The 17,714-nt window shown below is 39.0% G+C and overlaps 1 protein-coding gene and 1 long non-coding RNA gene across 3 annotated transcripts in view; both read right to left on the reverse strand.

The window, feature by feature from the left end:
• LOC131806585 (uncharacterized) overlaps nt 1-17,714 on the reverse strand; it is an 83,819-nt gene that overhangs the window by 15,121 nt on the left and 50,984 nt on the right. The window lies entirely within an intron of this gene.
• On the reverse strand, nt 316-15,473 carry LOC101895865 (protein suppressor 2 of zeste). 2 transcript variants are annotated; one of them, XM_011297540.3, is made up of 5 exons: nt 14,718-15,473; nt 5,111-5,426; nt 4,955-5,051; nt 4,436-4,856; nt 316-4,157 (listed from the first exon to the last, which is right to left on the reverse strand). In XM_011297540.3, the coding sequence occupies exons 2-5, from the start codon at nt 5,328-5,330 to the stop codon at nt 357-359; spliced, it is 4,539 nt and encodes a 1,512-aa protein (XP_011295842.1). In that variant the 5' UTR covers nt 5,331-5,426; nt 14,718-15,473; the 3' UTR covers nt 316-356. The 2 variants fall into 2 exon arrangements, with proteins under 2 accessions (XP_011295842.1, XP_058986858.1); XM_059130875.1 differs by having other exon boundaries at nt 5,111-5,317; nt 14,718-15,472.

Below are 17,714 nucleotides of genomic sequence, written 5' to 3' on the forward strand. Positions count from 1 at the left end.
TGTCATCATTTCAAAAGAGGATATAAGTCTCTAAATTTCAAATATCAAACTCAATTACTTAATTGATAGAGCTACTTGATTTCCCACCCCGATTATGTTTCATGGCACCTACAATGCCAATATTTCATTTGCCGGGCAATAAACCCAACTTCCAGGCCCAGCCATCAATCAAAAATAGAATCTCACAAAATAATCCCCTTAAAATTAAACTCTTTAAGATATTTCATTAATTTGTTGGAACTCACCTTCACGAGCCATGGAACAGCAGGTTGTTGTGGAAAATGCGCTACTGCCTGTCATTCGTGATGCTGTCGGATTGTAAATGCCTGCCTCTATCTCTTGTCAAATTTTTTGATTCAATAGCCTGCTGCACTGCTTGTGGTCAGGAGACTGGATGTGGGTGTAGAGACATTAATCACTGACGTCACAAGATTTTCAACCTTCGAGACCAAAGCCGACGATGATGCTGGTGTTGGTGTTGGGGCCGAGGTTTGATGAGTATTGTTGATGGCGATGTTATTGTTGTTGTTGCTAACAGTGAAAATCGCTTTAACTTCTCTTTGTTCATCGCCCACCAAAGACGATGACGGCTCGCTACATCTTTCTTCGGGTTCTTTCTTGATTTCCACAACCTCCGACGAACTAACCTCAGCTAAATGCATTGCTGATAAGGGCTGGCTGATTGTTGGAGCAGCCAGAACTGCTGAGGCTGTGGTTGATGTTGTTGTTGTCGTTGGTTGTTCCACTGCTTCCTGTTTTATTTGCTGTTTAAGTTTACTTCCCCCATTCATTTCCGCCAACGAGGATTTCGATGTTACACTGGCGATCTCATCCAATTGTTTCAGATTCGATTTGGCCGAAGCCTCAGCAGCTGCCGCGGTGGCTCTGATATTCAAACTTGCAGCAACTTGATCAATAGAAGGGTGTCGCTTCGAGGAGAGGGAAGTCGCGGTAATGGTGTTGCGCAAAGGCGTAATTGAGGAGGTAGTAACGTTGGAGCCCAGAGGTAGTGAAGTAAGCGGGGAATGCGGCGATGTAGGCTGTTTGGAGAGCAGAGTCTTGTCAACCTCATTGCTAAGGTTGGCAATGAGTGGGGCAGCTATGGTAACCATCGGTATGTTGTTCGTCGCTGATGGCTGGTGGTTACGAAATGCCAAGGCCGAGGGATTGGGTATGCTTCGCACCGAAGCGTTTTGCTGGCGCACCAAGGAATTTGTATTGATTTTTGGTTTTTCATAGACCGAAGCCGTTGCAGTGGCCGAAGAAGTGGACGATGTAATGGCAATCTTTTCCCGAGCTGTTGCCGACTCCGAGAGTAAATGGAGATTTTGCAAATCCTCTGAATTTGGTTTTAAATCTATTACGGGTTTGCTTTCCGCACACGCAGTACTGGACATGTTCTGCTTGATTTTGGATAAGGTAAACTCCAGTGCGGAACCAGTTGCCGCCAATGTGGGCGAGCCGGGAATGTTAACTGTTGGTGTAGTTGTTGTTGCCTTGGGACATATCTTCTTCTCCGCCGTTTGTATGCCATTTGTGGTCTTGGGGGATAGATCCAAAATATCCTGCCCCGATTCTCGAGAGGGTAAACGGAATTGCCTCAGACTACTGGTGGGCTTCTCCACTGGTCCATTGTTATTTTTCAGAGTCGTTGCGGCGCTGGGGTTGGGTAATGTGGTGGACTCACTTTTCTTGTTGCTTTGCCCAGGAGGTGACGGGGAAGTGGTTGTTTTACTTAAACTAGACCTGGCATTCATTTGTGCCGAAGAGGAGGATACAGCTGCTGACGAGTGAGATTTATGCAGTAGATTTCCTAATGGTGGAGATTTCACGGATGTGGGTACAACGGTATTCAGTTTGGGCAGGCTTGCTGGCGGTCCCATTAAAGGAAAAGTTTTGTTGATGCCAAAGCTCGTTAGACTCGAATTTGTTGAGGAACCAGTTGGACTTGTCGCTGCGGTTGTTTGTTTTGCCAACTCCTTTTCGGGCTTCTTAAGGGATGCGGTGTTTGTGGTGAATATGGGCGATTTGCAGTTGCCAGCACCTGGGGACAATCCCGTGGGCGAGTTAAGGGAATTTGCCCTGCCACCCGAACCAGTGGTTGTTGAACCGACTGTGAATGAACATTTCGGGTTGTACGAAGCCGAGAGGGGTGAGTAAAGGGGTATTTCATAGGTGGCTTTGGCTGTGGATGAAGTCGGCGTGGCGGGCACCTCGACTTTGGTCACTTGCAAATTACTGCCATACGCACTGACGGTAATCTGGTGTGGCTTATCGTATTTGCTTTGTTTGGCGGCCTTACCCTCGTCCATGGATGCCGAGCGTTTGAGCAAGTTGCCCATTTGTTTATTCGCCGAACTGGCTATGGACGAGGGCGTAGAGGGAAGGAACTTTGAAGTGTTTGAGGCCATTGAACGTGGTAGATTAGGAACTGCAAATTGTGGCGGTTTGAGGGGCGGTTTTATGGTGGGCATTGGTTTCGGAGCCAAGGGTTTCATTTTTAGGGGCTGTACTACGGGTTTATCTTTGATTTGTTTGGCAGCAGTTACCACGGGCTTTGTCTTGGCCACGGTATTTACGTTCGGAGTAAATGTAGAAATTGTCAGCGGGGTGGTTTTGAAGAGACTAGGAGGCAAAGGTGGTGAATGAGGTAATTTGGAGTCTTTGATATTTGCTAAGGGTTTACTGAGCGACAGAGCAGTGGTTATGTCCGGCATGCTGATGTCATCATCATCCTCAAAATCCTTGGCAGTTGTCTTGATGGCCAAAGGTTTGAGCTTTGGAACGGACGAAGTAGCCTGGAAATCCGAAGGAAATTGAAAGTTGTCCCAAATTGTGTGAGACTTTTTCGGCTCTGCGGCCTTGGTGTTGTCATGACTGTGCTTGGACTTATGTTCCGGCGATTTGAGGGGCTTTTCAATGCTAAAGTGATCCAGAGATTTCTTGTCGCTCTGTGGCGATTTCTTGCTTTCCAGTTTCGAGGGTTTTATGTTTAGCGGAGTGGTTAGCTTCACTTTCATCTTAAGACTCTCGTCGGCCATTTGCGATGAGATTTCGGCATGCATTTTCTTGCTCCTTTTTGCGTCTTTGGACTCCTTAGAATGTTTCTTCTTGCGTTTCTTGTGCGACGATTTGCTGTGTTCGCCGGAGACATTCAAATAGCCATTCGAGGAGGAGGTGGTCGAAGAGGAACATGAGGAGCGAGGCGAGGCATTTGGGGTAAATTTTCCGGCTGTTTCCAGTTCGGCGGGTGCAGTGTGACTGGATGTTTGCACCTCTATGGGTTTCAGGCCAATATTTTTGACATATGTCTCCAGGTCCACCTTGTCATTGCTTGGCTGGGGCTCATCCAGAGAAAACTTTCGCGGCTTGTGATGATGCTTCAGCATTAGAGTGTCAAGGCGTATATCGGCCGATTTGGGTTTCTCGATTAGCTTGGTCTTCAAGCTGTTCAGTTCGATTTTTAGTTTGGGTACATTTCTGACCTTTTTGCTATTGTTCGAGGATGTTGTTGAGGACGTGGTTTCATCGCTAACGCTCGAAGATGGTGGAGACTTTTTGCAAGCCGTCTTTAGCTGAGACAGTGGCTTTGTGTCCCACTCATCCTGCATTTGATTGTGCGGAATGCTTACGACAATATCACATTTGGCGGGTTTCTCCTCCTTTATAACCAGGGCGGGTGTTTTGACTTTTGTCTTTGACGCAGCGGAATTGATGCTAGAGGCATTGGGAGTGGCTGGAGGCGTTGGCGGTGCCCCAAATTGACTGTAGCGTATGTCATTGCTACGCAGCGACTTAAAGTCATTGGTAGTGGTGGTGGGTAAGGTAAAGTCTTCCACCAGGGAAGATCTTTTTGAAACCGTTTTCTTTACCGATTCAGTGGGCTTGGAGGAAATTGTCAGCTTTACGGATGGTTCCGCAGACTGATGTTTGGAGGCGGGTTGTTTGGATGTTTTCAGTTTTGTTGTTACCGGCGTTGGTGTTAGGAATGGATTTTCATTTTCATCTTTTAGCGACTTTTTCGTTTCACTGCCTGGCTGAGTTGTGGAGATTTCAGTGTCGGTATGCTTAAGCACGTTTTGATTATCCAATTCTGGAGTATTTAAATGTTCCTCCTGATAGATCAATATTCGGTAGTATAGTTTAAGGGGAGCTTGCTGTGTAGGAGAAAAAATATAGGACGAAATGGGGGTAATGAAGGAGGGATGTGATAAAATGTAATAAAGAGAAGTATAATAAAAAGAGGAGTGTATTTTTCTCCCTCCCTATTTTATTAGAATATATAAAGTTTATTTTTTGGTTACGCCTTATGTTGTCCCTCCATCCTTTGTTTTTAATATTGGTATGCCTCTGGTATGGCACATTCTTTAGTTATTTTCCCCTACCCCTTAACGTTTCTACTTCTTACTTAATTTTCTCTTCTTCTCTCACTTACCCCTTTATACTGATAGCAATAGGCCACGTCCATGAGAGTAAAATCACTGGGCAGAACTTCATCCTCGTAGATCACCTCAATATCTACTTTCCGATTACTCGGATCTATGTCGAATTTTGAACACAAAAACCGCTTCAAATGCTGTATTTTTAGGCTGGCCAGGCACTTGAGATACCTCACGGGAGGTATATCAGCTTCCTCGCATTGCTGTGCCAAATGCGGATGAAATTCCAAGGACAGGCTAATGGAATCCCGGGCTGTATAGAAATCATCATCCGACTCCAGTAGGGCATTCAGAGTATCCGAGGATGGGGATTCCTCATTTTTGGCATTATTTACAAATTGCACTACACGCTCACGTTCCTTTTGATATAAACCAGGTACCAATTTGTAGATGATTGAACGCAGAACATTGTCAGATCTTTTTTTTTTGGGGGAAAAGGTGTTGCAAAAAAGAAGGAGAAGCAAATTGCTTTTAATATTCTCTAAATTTCCTTGTAATTTTTGAATAAAACCTACTTTAGATTTGAATGAGTTAAAGCTTTGCCGCCACTCCCCTTGCAGCGGGGACAATAGCAATCTTCGGCCAAATGTTTGACAATACAACTACGACAATCTATGGGAAAATCGGAATTATGTTGGGCGTTCACATCAAAGCTTAAATCCTCTACTTACAGCTGTGTAAACAGGCATCTATGGTCGTAGGATTTATGAGATATCCTTGGCACAGGTAACACTGGAACAGTTCATTGAATGCGTTTATTTTTGGTTTTGGCGGATAGAATTTATTCATGTTGCTGTGGGCTGCTTTTGTTGGTGTTGTATGGTCAGAATTTACATTTGTTGTTGTAGCAACTGGATTTGATGTTGTTGTAGTTTTAGCTATTAATTGCATAATATTGTTACTTTATAAACTAGAGCCTCTTTCAAATTGCACGAGCCAAAGAATTTTTTCTATTTATGTCGAGAACATAAATCTAAGCGGAACTTCCTAAAATAAGAAATTCATAAATTTAGGAGACAAGACATGGATATGGAGGAAATAAATGTAACAAAAATTCGAGAAACTACAGAAACATTTGCCAAGTTGGAAGGATATATTCTACAAAAGAATCTAAAAATGAGAATATCGAACGTAAATTTTACTCTCAACACAAATGGTTCCACATTCGGTGTCTGCATAGTGTTTAAGTAAATTGTTAAGCATTTCCATTTGTCGAAGCTTCATTACGAACAAAAAAAACATGTAAAACAATTCAGTTAATGTCCCCTAAAAATTCATTCATTTATTCATTCCCTCACTCAAACGTTCATTCACTTCAAATTCATTCAATAGCTGGATCTAAGACATTTCTTTATGCTCCGTATTTTTTTTCTGTGTTTTTTTTTATTCTCACACTCGAAACTTCAAAGAAACTGGAAAAAGACCAACAAACTTTCTTACCGAGAAACGGGGCAAAGCATGTGAATGACTGCTTGAAGAGGTTAAATAGAGCGAACCAAAGCCAACGAGCCGGCGAAGGGAGTAGGAAGCAAACATTAAAGAGTTGAAAAAGAAGCCCAAACGCAAACTCAACGCAGCTCGACTCGACTCAACAAAAGTCATAATTAAGTTGTAAGTAACTGACACAAACGAAGAAAAATGATGTCAAAAGTCATTATTTTACCATCAGCAGCAGCGGCAACAGAAGACGAAGACGTAACAGCAGCGTTAATGGCAAACACAGCACTTCAACTTGAATGAAGTGGAAAAAAAGTTGGACCGACCAACTTTAACAGTTAACTCACGAATTATGATTTAGCAGAATCTCTCGACTCAAATGCATTTTGTCCATTATCGAAAATTAAAATCAATGAATTTCTGAACTTGTTCAGTGCCTAGGTTGTATCTGTAAATCGATTTAATTAACAGCTAGTAAGCTATTTTGTTTATTCAGTATTTGAAGTATTGAAATGGAATGTTTCAATTATGAAGTTTCTTATCTGGAAAATATTATTACAGGCCGGATAATTCTGTTAAATCAATGTGAAAAGTCATTTGAAATTATGATTTCTTGAGTTGTTGTGAATTTGGCCGTTCAATCAAAAATTTCTCAAATAAATCAAGAAAATATTGTAAATTCAGTTTTATTAACTTTTTTACTTTTAACTTTATTTGACTCAATCCCTTTGAAGTGTATTAATTGACCTTATTATGTTATAGTAATTTTGCGGGTTCAGCGCCTATAGTTTCAATCGTCCGCAATTTCAGCAATCCTCTCCCTTTCAATTAGTTCTAGAAGTTTCCTCATAGTTCTAGAAGTTTCCTCAATTTCAGCAATCCTCTCCCTTTCAATTAGTTCTAGAAGTTTCCTCATACTTAACAACATTGAACTACATTTTAGCTCAAAATGTTCCCTATGTTGTTAAATATTTACCCTTAAAGAAATTGAAATACTGAATAACATGTTAGCTCAGTAAGTGAGGCATAGACAACGACTTTACCGACTTAGTTTAGAGACTTTTTTTTCAAAATTTGGGCTGTCTACTTCAACAAGCTGATGGATCTTAATCGTTCCATTCCTCAACAGGAACTAGGTGGTTCATTTACATAGTTCCTTATTTCGTTTTGGTTGAGTTGCTCCTATCAGTTCAATCGTTCCTCCTTACTAGCTTAATCATTCATTCTACTGTTCCCTTTAATTCAATCGTTCATTTACCTTTTTAAAGTCTAACAAGTGAAATAAACATTCGTGATGCCTATACCCTCCACCATTAATTTTGTCATTTCGTTTGTAACACCTCGAAATATATATCTTATGAACCCCCTAAAGTATATATATTCTTGATCAGCATAAAATTTTATTTCGATTTAGTAATGTCCATCCATCTGTTGAAATCACTCTAGCTTCTGAACAAAATGAAGTTGATACAATTTTATAGACCATAATAAAACGGCTACATTCGGTAATTTAAGATTTTAACAGAACTTTTAACGAATTTTATCTTTTTGAAAATTGCTAAGTTCGTTTCAAATGGTGAAGGGTATTCAAAGTTCGTCCGGCCGAATTTACAGCTTTTTTTACCTGTTTTAATTAAAAAATGCTTTCGCCGCTTTCTTAATTAAAACATATATAAATAATGGATATAAAAAATGTTGATGAAATGAGATAGGTTTTTTCATGCCCTATAGGAATAAGATAAACAAAGGTGCCTTGTCTTAGCCCTCGGAAAATTTCCTAAAAAAATATGAGTTATGTAGTTCCGATAAGGGATAGTTTAGATTAACTATTCCCCAAAAGGGACGAGCGGAAATAGCAATTGTCCCTTTCACGAAATTTGAACTAGTTTTTTAAAATCTGAACTAGTTCTCGCAAGGAAAAACTGAAGTCCGAATTCGCCTCTTGTTAAATTGACCTTGGTTACAATAAATTACAAAGCAGAGAGAATTTAATATGAAAGCAAAGGGTAGAAAATAACGAAATAATAAGAAAACAATAAGAACCAACGGAGTAAAGGAACAAAATGTAGGAAAGTTCTGAAAATATTTTCGATCATTCCTTTTGCGAAAAAGTGCATTTCAACTAGTTACTTCGAACTTACATATCTCCACTTTCTCAGTGAATTTCAAAGAATTAAGCAAAGAACACTCTAACTCAACATCTGGCGAGATTTGCTAACAATGTTCTGACCGACAGGCAGCTTGACAGGCAAATAATTTATTGAAATCCTAGGTATATTACTTTTAGGAAACCTAATATTAACACGATGGTACACATGTCTGAGAAGAATATAAGAGTTTCTATCTGCCACCCACTACATAGCCCGTGTCTCCTGTTTGATAAGTACCCACATGTTATACTCACAAGTCAGAAATCTGATACTGTAGTGACCAGACCTACATATTTATAAAGGGAATATAGCTGGCTTTCACCCAGAAGCCCCGGTATGTCTGTGGCTAGACCGTCCACAGAAGTATAGCTGGCTTTCACCCAGAAGGTCCGGTATCGTTTTCCCGTATGGCAGAAGGGTAATTATTTTTTTTCGAATATATCGACATTTTTATGAGGGAAACCAGTTTTTGGTATCTGGAGGGCACTTCTTGAAACAATCCAAAATATAATATGGGTAATCAATTCGGCAGTACTCTGAAATCTTTGGCGGTAGACATGTAGAAAAACATATCCAGCAAAAACTTAACATTGCAGGATCACAAGTATGAGATTAGGGTGCAGCCCATTTTTTGCCTGTGGGTACTTGAATGCATACAATGATAGTGCTTTGAGTTAGCTGGATGATTAGAATTTAATGATGAAAAATATGAATTTTTTAAACTTTGAGAAGTATAATTTTTGAAGGGATAAAAGTTTAGGAAATCTCTCATAATTTAACAGCAGTCTATTGATGATTGAATGGTGTAGTCTTGCAAATTGAACGGACTTATTCATTTGCTCTCGGAGCAATACCAACCGATATGACATACTCAGAAGGTTAGATCCATACTTTAATGCTCTCATTTGGGAAAATATCGATAATTTTAAAAAATATTTGAAGTTGTTACTTGGGTATTTTTAATTTCTTAGTAGATATTTAGGTAGTTCTAGACCAAATAACATTTGTGTGAGATAGTCCGGATTTTGGAATCATTATTCATATTTCCCATAATTTGGTATAAGAGCGTTTTACAGCATTAGATAAAAACGTTTATTATTTTGTATTATTTATTCCGATAAATCCGACATAGAATTCCTAGACCCATAAGTTTAGGGGTGCTGTATTATTTTTAGTTACCATAAATAAGTACTCAACCCGGCATTATCCACATGATATTCTGGTAATAAATGGTGACACTGAAGCTTCGAAGACACCAATAACGAACACAAGCGGTTTCATTAACAAGCCTCTTAGACAATATGTTAATTGTTAATGCCGCACAGCCAACAACAACCAAGTCCAGTTTTTTAATGTCTGTTGTTTTTTGTTGACGGTTTTTTAAGTTCTTCACGCACGCATTTTTTTTTTAGCTCACGTACTAACAACGTCAATATTTAATTGATACGCTAAGGCAGCATGTTGGTATGTTTGTAAGTTTGTCTACTACTACCCGGCCAGACAGATAGACGTTTATACCGGCTTTTGATAGCCTCTTCGATTTGTCGTTTGCTGTAACATTAACGCAGCACAACGAAGTGGAGACTCACGCACACTCCAAGTCGTAAAGAGAAAACATCACACACACACATGACTTTACATTTACGTACTGGGAGAGGGGGCAGGGGCATAGGCCAGGAGGAGCATGGGATCCCAAGGTATGGACAAACAAGTGAGCACATAAACCGCGAATCAGTCAAAACAGTGGCAAAAGAAATTCACTTTGTTGAAATGCCGACCGACCGAACGTACGACCAAGCGACCAGGCTGGGAACGCCAAACGAACGAACAAGTGTATTAGGCGAATAAGAAGATTTTGTGTACACACACCGAACACACACGGAACACATACAACCAGCCAGCTAGCCAGCTAAGTGGCTCTAAATATGTTTGTCTGCATGTTTTTGTTTTTGGAACCGACTTTTAGTTTGTTTTGTTTTTATCGTTACATTCTTTGGTGTTGCGGGCGCTGTGTGGTGGCGGGGTGTTGTTACACTTTTCAACCTAGCATTTTGATTTACATCATTAGCATCCCGCATCCCTTTTTTCGGATGGGCACATCACCACAACACTTGGCACTTCACACAAGAGCTACAGACAACAAATGTGTATCCATTGGGAGAGTTTTGTAATCGCTTTTCGTTTCGATTCTCTTTGCAACAGACACTTTACATGATGGGTGGTTGTCGGTTGTCGATAGGGCTACCTTCTCTCTTTCCCGAGCGGACAAGGTGAGCTGAGCTCCCGTTCTTGTTTCCGTTACCGAATGAGCACAACTGAGATTAAGTTGTGAGATGTGATGATGGTCCGTCACAGCAACCAGTCCGGCAGCCACCAAAAAATTCAACTGAGTTGGACAAAACTTTGAGTTTGCCAAAAAAGCGATTTATGTTTAGCCATCTATCCATTCAGCCAGCCAGCCAGCCAGCCAGCCAGCCACACACGAAAAACTTACAGTCTCAGCCATTTTTGTTCATTCATTCCATTTCTTCATCCATCCATCCGTCTATCTATCCACCATCCAACGAGCGCAAACAAACAAACGTTCGTACGTTCGCTCGCTGGCTCGTTTTGTATGTTAGTAAATTTGCTGTGTATCTATTGTGGATTTTTTGCCTTCCTTTTGTATCTATTTCTCTACCTTTGCCAGTATGTTTTGGTTTCTTCTGCTTTTGCTTCCTCGTCTTTGTCCAACGAACGATGTAATACCTAGCAAAAAAAAAAAAAAAACAACAGCAAAATGCCAAACAATAACGCGCGCGATTTTTCTTTCCACCCAAAACGAAGTGGGTACTTTATGTGTGGGGACTCCGCAACGCATATCATACAAAATATTGAGGTGACCAGATTAGTAAAAAAGTTCAAACCATAGTGGGTGGATAATTTTATGAAGAATCTGAAAAAAAAGAGTGTTTTCCGTCACATTTACGTATTTCATATATATTTTTCCGAACAACTTCATCTGTTGATCAATTGCTTCAGTTTGGCTTGTTTTTAAGGTCCATAAATGGGTTTCAATAGACAATGAGCAACGATATTGTGACTTCGGTGTGGCTCCTAATACCTACATAATTTGATGGATTTTAAATTTAAACAACACTAAATATCCCAATATGAAGGTACCCATTGTACCCATTGGTAAATGGAGGCTTACAATTTTCAAAAATTGATAAAAATTTCGTTGAAAAATTGGCCAAAACACTGAATGATCAAAATCTGAAATACCGTTCTATGGCTCTATATGGAAACATGGACCTATAAAGGCAATTAGCTGTCATATGAGTTTATATCTAATGAAACTTTTAAATCATTCCGTTAAAAATGTGAGGCCTATACCAAAGTATGGACCTGAATAGGTGATATTCTGTTATAGGAGGTCGTATCCATTAAGAACTTCAAATATCAATTTCGAAAAAAAAATCTGTAACAGAAATCATTAAAACATCGAACAAATGTCAGAGGTTCAGTTATATGGGGGCGGTTCGAAAATTTATCAGAGAAGATGATACCTATTGTCAAGTCCAAAAAACAACTTTGAAATAATTCAGTTAGACAATGTGTCTGAGATCTCAAAATACTGAATATCGAGAGGTACCTTTATGTATATGGGGGCTTTATGAAGACGTGGAACGATATTGACAATGCTCTGTTACCGGAGGTAGTGCCATTATGAATTCACAATAACTAAATTTGAAATAAAATACCGAATATCGGTATTTACAGTTATATTCAGAATGTGCCAAAACGTGGGCCTATATGGACAATTCTATGAAGGATGTTCAAATTACAGGAAATTTCGTTTAAAATACACATTAAATCCATCGGTACCGATATAGTGTCATGCTTAATGCCAAATTTTTTAAAGGCCGAATATGTTGTCCTCAAGGTCACATAAACTTTTGCATAGCAATATCGGAAAAAGCATAGGCATGCCCTACAATACTATGTCTTGAGGATATTATAGGTTTGATTGGGCCAAAAAGTTTGTGAATATTGATCCTAGACCCACGATGCTATGTATGGCTCTTCCTATCTCGCCGAGCTGAATCCATGTTAATTTATAATCAAGCTACAGGTCCAGATTATGGTTCAATCCTACCGGAATCGATCCGGAATCACGCATGAGGTTAGATTTTAGAAGGGGGCAGAAGCCTTGCATTTTTTCGTCGTAGGATAATATTTAGCGGGTCAAATGGACCATAACTTTTGTGATTGACTACCTATCTGCACGAAAGAGGGCGTAAAAAACGGTCAAAACCTAAAGGTAACAATTTGGAGGACTATATGGTATCATTTCATAAACGGAATCGACAAAAAAAAGTGGATTTAGGCCTAAGAACGCTTTCCAATATATTATAGGGTAGTACTATAGTCTTTGCTCACTTATTGGTATATGTTACCAGGACTATCAAAATATGAACAATAAATGGAAACCATAAGATTGATGCTGCCACAAAATTTAAAAACTTCAATAGATATGCATTTTGGACTCAAGAGACAAAGCCATTCAACAGGTACCGATCAATGAATTTGTTTCTTAGGACGAATTTATACGTAATCAAAAAGGCAATTTCAGTTAAAAACTAAGCGGTAATTCTTCGAAATTCATGCTTGAGTTTGTAGCGTTGGTAAAAATCAGTACCGACATAGCTATAGCTTCCATATAAATATATGTTTCGACACAGTTGTTATTTAACTTATTTACAAAATATCACATAGCTCAGAACAAGTAAAATAGTATCAGTCGGTTTTGCAGACAGATGTATACCCCTGGCCTTGAGTTATGATTATTCAAACTGTTGACCCTTTATGAGGGAGGTTCCGAAGCAGTTGGCCAAGATTAATTTATCTTTTATGAGATTCATGAATATTCAAAATGTTGACTCTTTGTGGGGGAGGTACTTGATAGAGGCTATCGATATTGTCTATTTTCGCACCTGACCTAGCACTAATGCAAATATTAGAATCTGCAAAGTTGGAGCAAAATCGGATTATCTTTTCCCTTTCTGTGCAGTAAATTTTTTTTGAAAATTTTGACATTTTGTGATGGAGATACTAAAAGGAGTGAATCGATATTACCCATCTCCAAACTTGGTCTTAGTTTGACAATAATACTAATATATACCAAGTTTGGATTAAATCGGATACTCCCTTCGAGAGTTATCATGCGCACCAGTCAGACAGACGGACGGACATCACTAGATCGACTCCAAATGTCCTGAAGTGGATTTGGTCGAAAAAGAAAAAGGTTTAAAACGCTTATTTCGATGAGGCACGTTTTGGCCGTATCAAATGGAATATACCCTCCGTAGCCATATAGCTGAGGGTATAAAAATATCGTCGAAATCGGTTGATGTGTCGATATAACTCCATAAATAATGCTGTCCGATTTGATGTAAATGGCCTTTACGTTGGTTCAGTTAGAATAAAATCTGCCTAGTTAAGACTAAATCGGTATAGATTCATCTATAGCCCTCATATCCTCCCTGTTTCGTACGATTTCATACTTGAGCCTTCTCAAATACACGTTTCTTCTATTCAAATTTAAGACGCGGTCAAGCCGTAATTGCACTTAATAACAATCATTGCTGATTTGATTTACTTTACACAAATCCCCAATGTAAACGCATTTACGTGACAAAAAACAGAACACTAATAGAGTATGAGATTCCCAACTCAAACCAATTTTAGTCCCTTCCACACTGCTTTTAACGACATTTCCATTCGTCATGCAAATTCGACTTTGTCTGGCAACCTCAAAACCTTCATTAAAGATTAAATTCCAATACGAAAAAGTTCTGCTAAACGACTTCGCGGTTTTGGTGGAGCGAGTAAAGGGGAACCAGAAATAGTCCAACACAAGTATACACACATTCACGAGATACATATCAAACGAAAAGAGCACAATTTCAGAGCGACCACTAAACAGTGAGAGCCAGAGATTGGGAGCAAGAGCTCCCATATAAACAAAAACGACGAATGTCACGTGTCCCTTCGTCACAATAACAAAAATAATGTTTTCCAACGACTCTCACAGTTGGGAGAAGAGAAACCGACAGCCAAACGTAGTAGCACCAAAACGAACCAACAACCACCCCAAAAGCCACCGACCGTTGGATGAGCACATACACACACACACATACACACACACACATACACACTCACAGATACACCCAGCACGCACTCAACACAGTTAGAGAAATTTTATTAAGGCGAAATGAAAACAGAAACAACAACACACTTCTTGTCCGCTCGCTGCTCTTCGTCGAATAGAAAAATAAAGTGAAATTTTTACGACGTCAAACTCTCCCTTTGCCGTAGTTGTCACTTTTGCTGACAGCTACAATGTATTTTGTAATTGTTGTTGTTTATGTTTTCTTCTCGATATTTGAACAAAATAAACCACAAACAAAAATAAACGAAGAAAATCGAGGCGAAGGAAAATGGCAAAATTGGAAAAATTTTGGATGAAAACCTTTGCAGGATTTGGTTTTTTGATTTGATTGTTACACTGCACAAAAAAACACTGTTTGGATCCAACGAATTTATGAAATGTTTCATAAAATGTTCACTTGAATTTTTTCATTTTCGATTTTTACAAATGCCGGTATTTGTTTCATGTTATGGATTTTTATTTTGCATGGATACTAACTTTTTGTTTTGGAATGATTTATTGATTTTTAACAAAATTCCATTGTAGTTGTTGTTGTTGCTGATATTGTTGTGTTTTGTTATTTTTCTTATTTCACTGATAAAAAAAAACAACGTCAAACGTGACGTTCTGAGTTTTCTTTTGTTTTTCTGCTCTTCTTTGGTGGCCACTCTTTAATTCATTTTGATGAAAATTGTGTAAGTACGCAAAAAAAATCGATCTGAGCTCACTGCTGGCACCGATGTTCTTGTTGTTGTACAAATCGTCGTATATTGTGGAGCAGGGCTAGGCAAAGAGTATCCCTTGGGATGTCTGTGTGTTCACCAACACAATTGTAAAAAATAACTTGTTTTGAGTTTTCTGTCAAAATGGTTTTGGGAGAATATTTAGTATTGTTCGAGCAGTCGACGAGGAATGTGCTGTCGGATATTTTTATGAATGCACCGTAAGAAATAATTGTGTACATAAATGTAACATACTACACATTTTCAGGGAGCTTTAAAGATTTTTCTTCTTTAATTGAATTTTTTATTGGCTTTGCAATATTTGGTTCAAATCAAATGCACTTTTCAACACTTTTGAATATTTAATTTTTATTTCTGAAACAGGTGTGACAAAGATGGCCATGGACTAATTTGGGTTTTGATTTGGTCACACAAAGAAGTATTTTCAGTTTCATTTCGATAGTGAATAAGAAAGGTTCTATATATCATTTAGTTCTCCACACAAATTGTTATTACTCATATTATTATCATTATTTTAATAATTTTCATTTCCATAATTTGATAAAACTTTATGAAAATATTTTTTTTTTAATTAAATATTTTTTGCATCATTCGTGTTATCTATTCTCTTACAAAATAATTTATAGTTTATTTAATAGTTTTAATATAACAGCGTTTTTTTAATGAGTTGAAAAGTTTAATTTGCTATGAAACCCGAAATATAAAAATCAAAAAAAGCCAACAAAATATTTCTCACTGTGCAAAGAGAGGCAAAAAAACAGTTGCAATATTTTGTTATTTCAAAACACATACAATCACAAAAAATTTTTGAGGCTCTCTGCCTTGCCCTGTTGTGGAGGAAGAAAAGCAACAACAACATTAACAAATATGCACTAAAACTGTGTGAGATTTCTTTGGATCTCTGGTGAGTGAGTGTCACGCAAAAGAAGCGACGTTTGATTTCCACCGACCGTCTAACCGAACTTCAGCAGCACTATTCACAGACTAACGGGCGCAATTGGGATTTTTCGCCAGCAACCAAAGCACAGCGCGATATTTGCCTCAGTTTCCTATTAGACTCTTTGCCGCTGTGCTGTGCTTTGCTCTGGCGCTCAGCAAGCCGTGCTGTGAATGTGTGTGAGTGCGTCGTTTCATTTCATTTGCCCATGCAGCGACAACAATACCACTCTCCCACTCTGGCTCATGGCCACACTGCGACGTTGTTCGGAGAGCAAACATGCCCAGCACACATTCGTACACAATTCGTATTGGCACGAAGTGCAAAGCATTGCCTCCCGCCATATCTTAAACAGTTGAGCCTACCCCTTGATGGATTTCCTTGTCTATGATTGGCTGTTGTGTATACACTCGGCTCGCTAACGAAAAGAAACGACAGAAAACGAAACGACTTCATTTTGTTGTTGTTGTTTCTGCGGTGGCTGGGTGTGTGGCTGGCTGGCAGGCAGGGTGTTTGCCAGCACCACGCACCACAAACGAACTCATCGCACACACACGCACACAACTCGACAAGAGGTGTGGTGTGTTGTCCATTACGAAAATGAGTTTGCCGGCTGTTTTTTTCTTCTTTTTTTTTTTGGCGAACAGCCCCCTTTAAGGCGAGAAGTAGTCGTTGGCAATAATGAGAGCTGAGCTCCCAAAATTTAGTTGAAATTGCGCGCGCACATTCACTCTCACAGCGTGTCGTGTCGTGGCATTCTCTTATCTTGGTCAAAATGTATTTTGTGTGTGTATACATTTTATTTTTATTTTTTTTTCAAATTCATCGGACGCCCAACGATTCAATTAAAAAATTTGTGTTTATTTGGTTTTGAGTTTTTTAATTTGCATTTTCTATAACGCAAATCGCTTATAGCTCGTAGGTTTTTTATCAAATGCAATAATGTTAGGTAAAATAGCAGTGTGCTTCTGTTTTTTTGATACCGAAATGTGTTTTTGACAGCCTTCTATATCATTCTTCTTTATCTCGAATTTTAGAGGAGACCAAAGTTGTCATGATAATATTTTGATTGCTTCAGCGCCTCAATATGCTGATTTTTAAAGAATGACAACATTTTAACCAAAGACTATTTCTGTAGGTCTCAAATTTAGAAAACACGGCGAATACACATAGGTATGAATTCGCTTGGAAAATTCCGAATAATTTTGTAGGTACGGTTGTATGTGCGCACAATTTGTTAGAAGATAGCTTCCATGGCTTCTACAACTTTTGCGATACAATCCGAAAAAGGGACCAAGAAGAACTAACGACGGGAAAATGGACAAAAAGTGAGAATTTTCAAAAAAAAAATGTTCTGAAACATCAAAAAATTAACCATTTTGAAGAGGGCTAAGGCTGCGTCGGTGGTGCTCGATGTTCCCTCTATTTTAATTAGACTGTTGTTGATATTAAAACAAGGCCCAAAATAAATACCCATACTGGCAAGAGATTCCACGGGGCTCCATTGTCATATGCCGGTGATGTGCTTCCGATTATTGGAATGAGGGTGGATGGAATTTTTTATTTGCTCTACCATTTGTCCATAAATGAAAGATATAAAGATGATAGCCAAATTAAGGTTAAAGCCTTAATATGACGAATAACGGGAAACAATCTACAAATGACTGAAAATTACACTTTTCGGAGGGAGAGGGCAGCGAGCCCTTGGTCCACACTGGTGAGGTTATACTACATCCGTTTTTACCAGTTGTGACATAAGCAGAGTACAGATTTGCTCGTTTTCTCTGGGGAGTGAAAATTGCTCGTGAACGGGAT

This window comes from Musca domestica, unplaced genomic scaffold (assembly GCF_030504385.1).
Source record: "Musca domestica strain aabys unplaced genomic scaffold, Musca_domestica.polishedcontigs.V.1.1 8, whole genome shotgun sequence".
Taxonomy (NCBI): Eukaryota; Metazoa; Arthropoda; class Insecta; order Diptera; family Muscidae; genus Musca; species Musca domestica.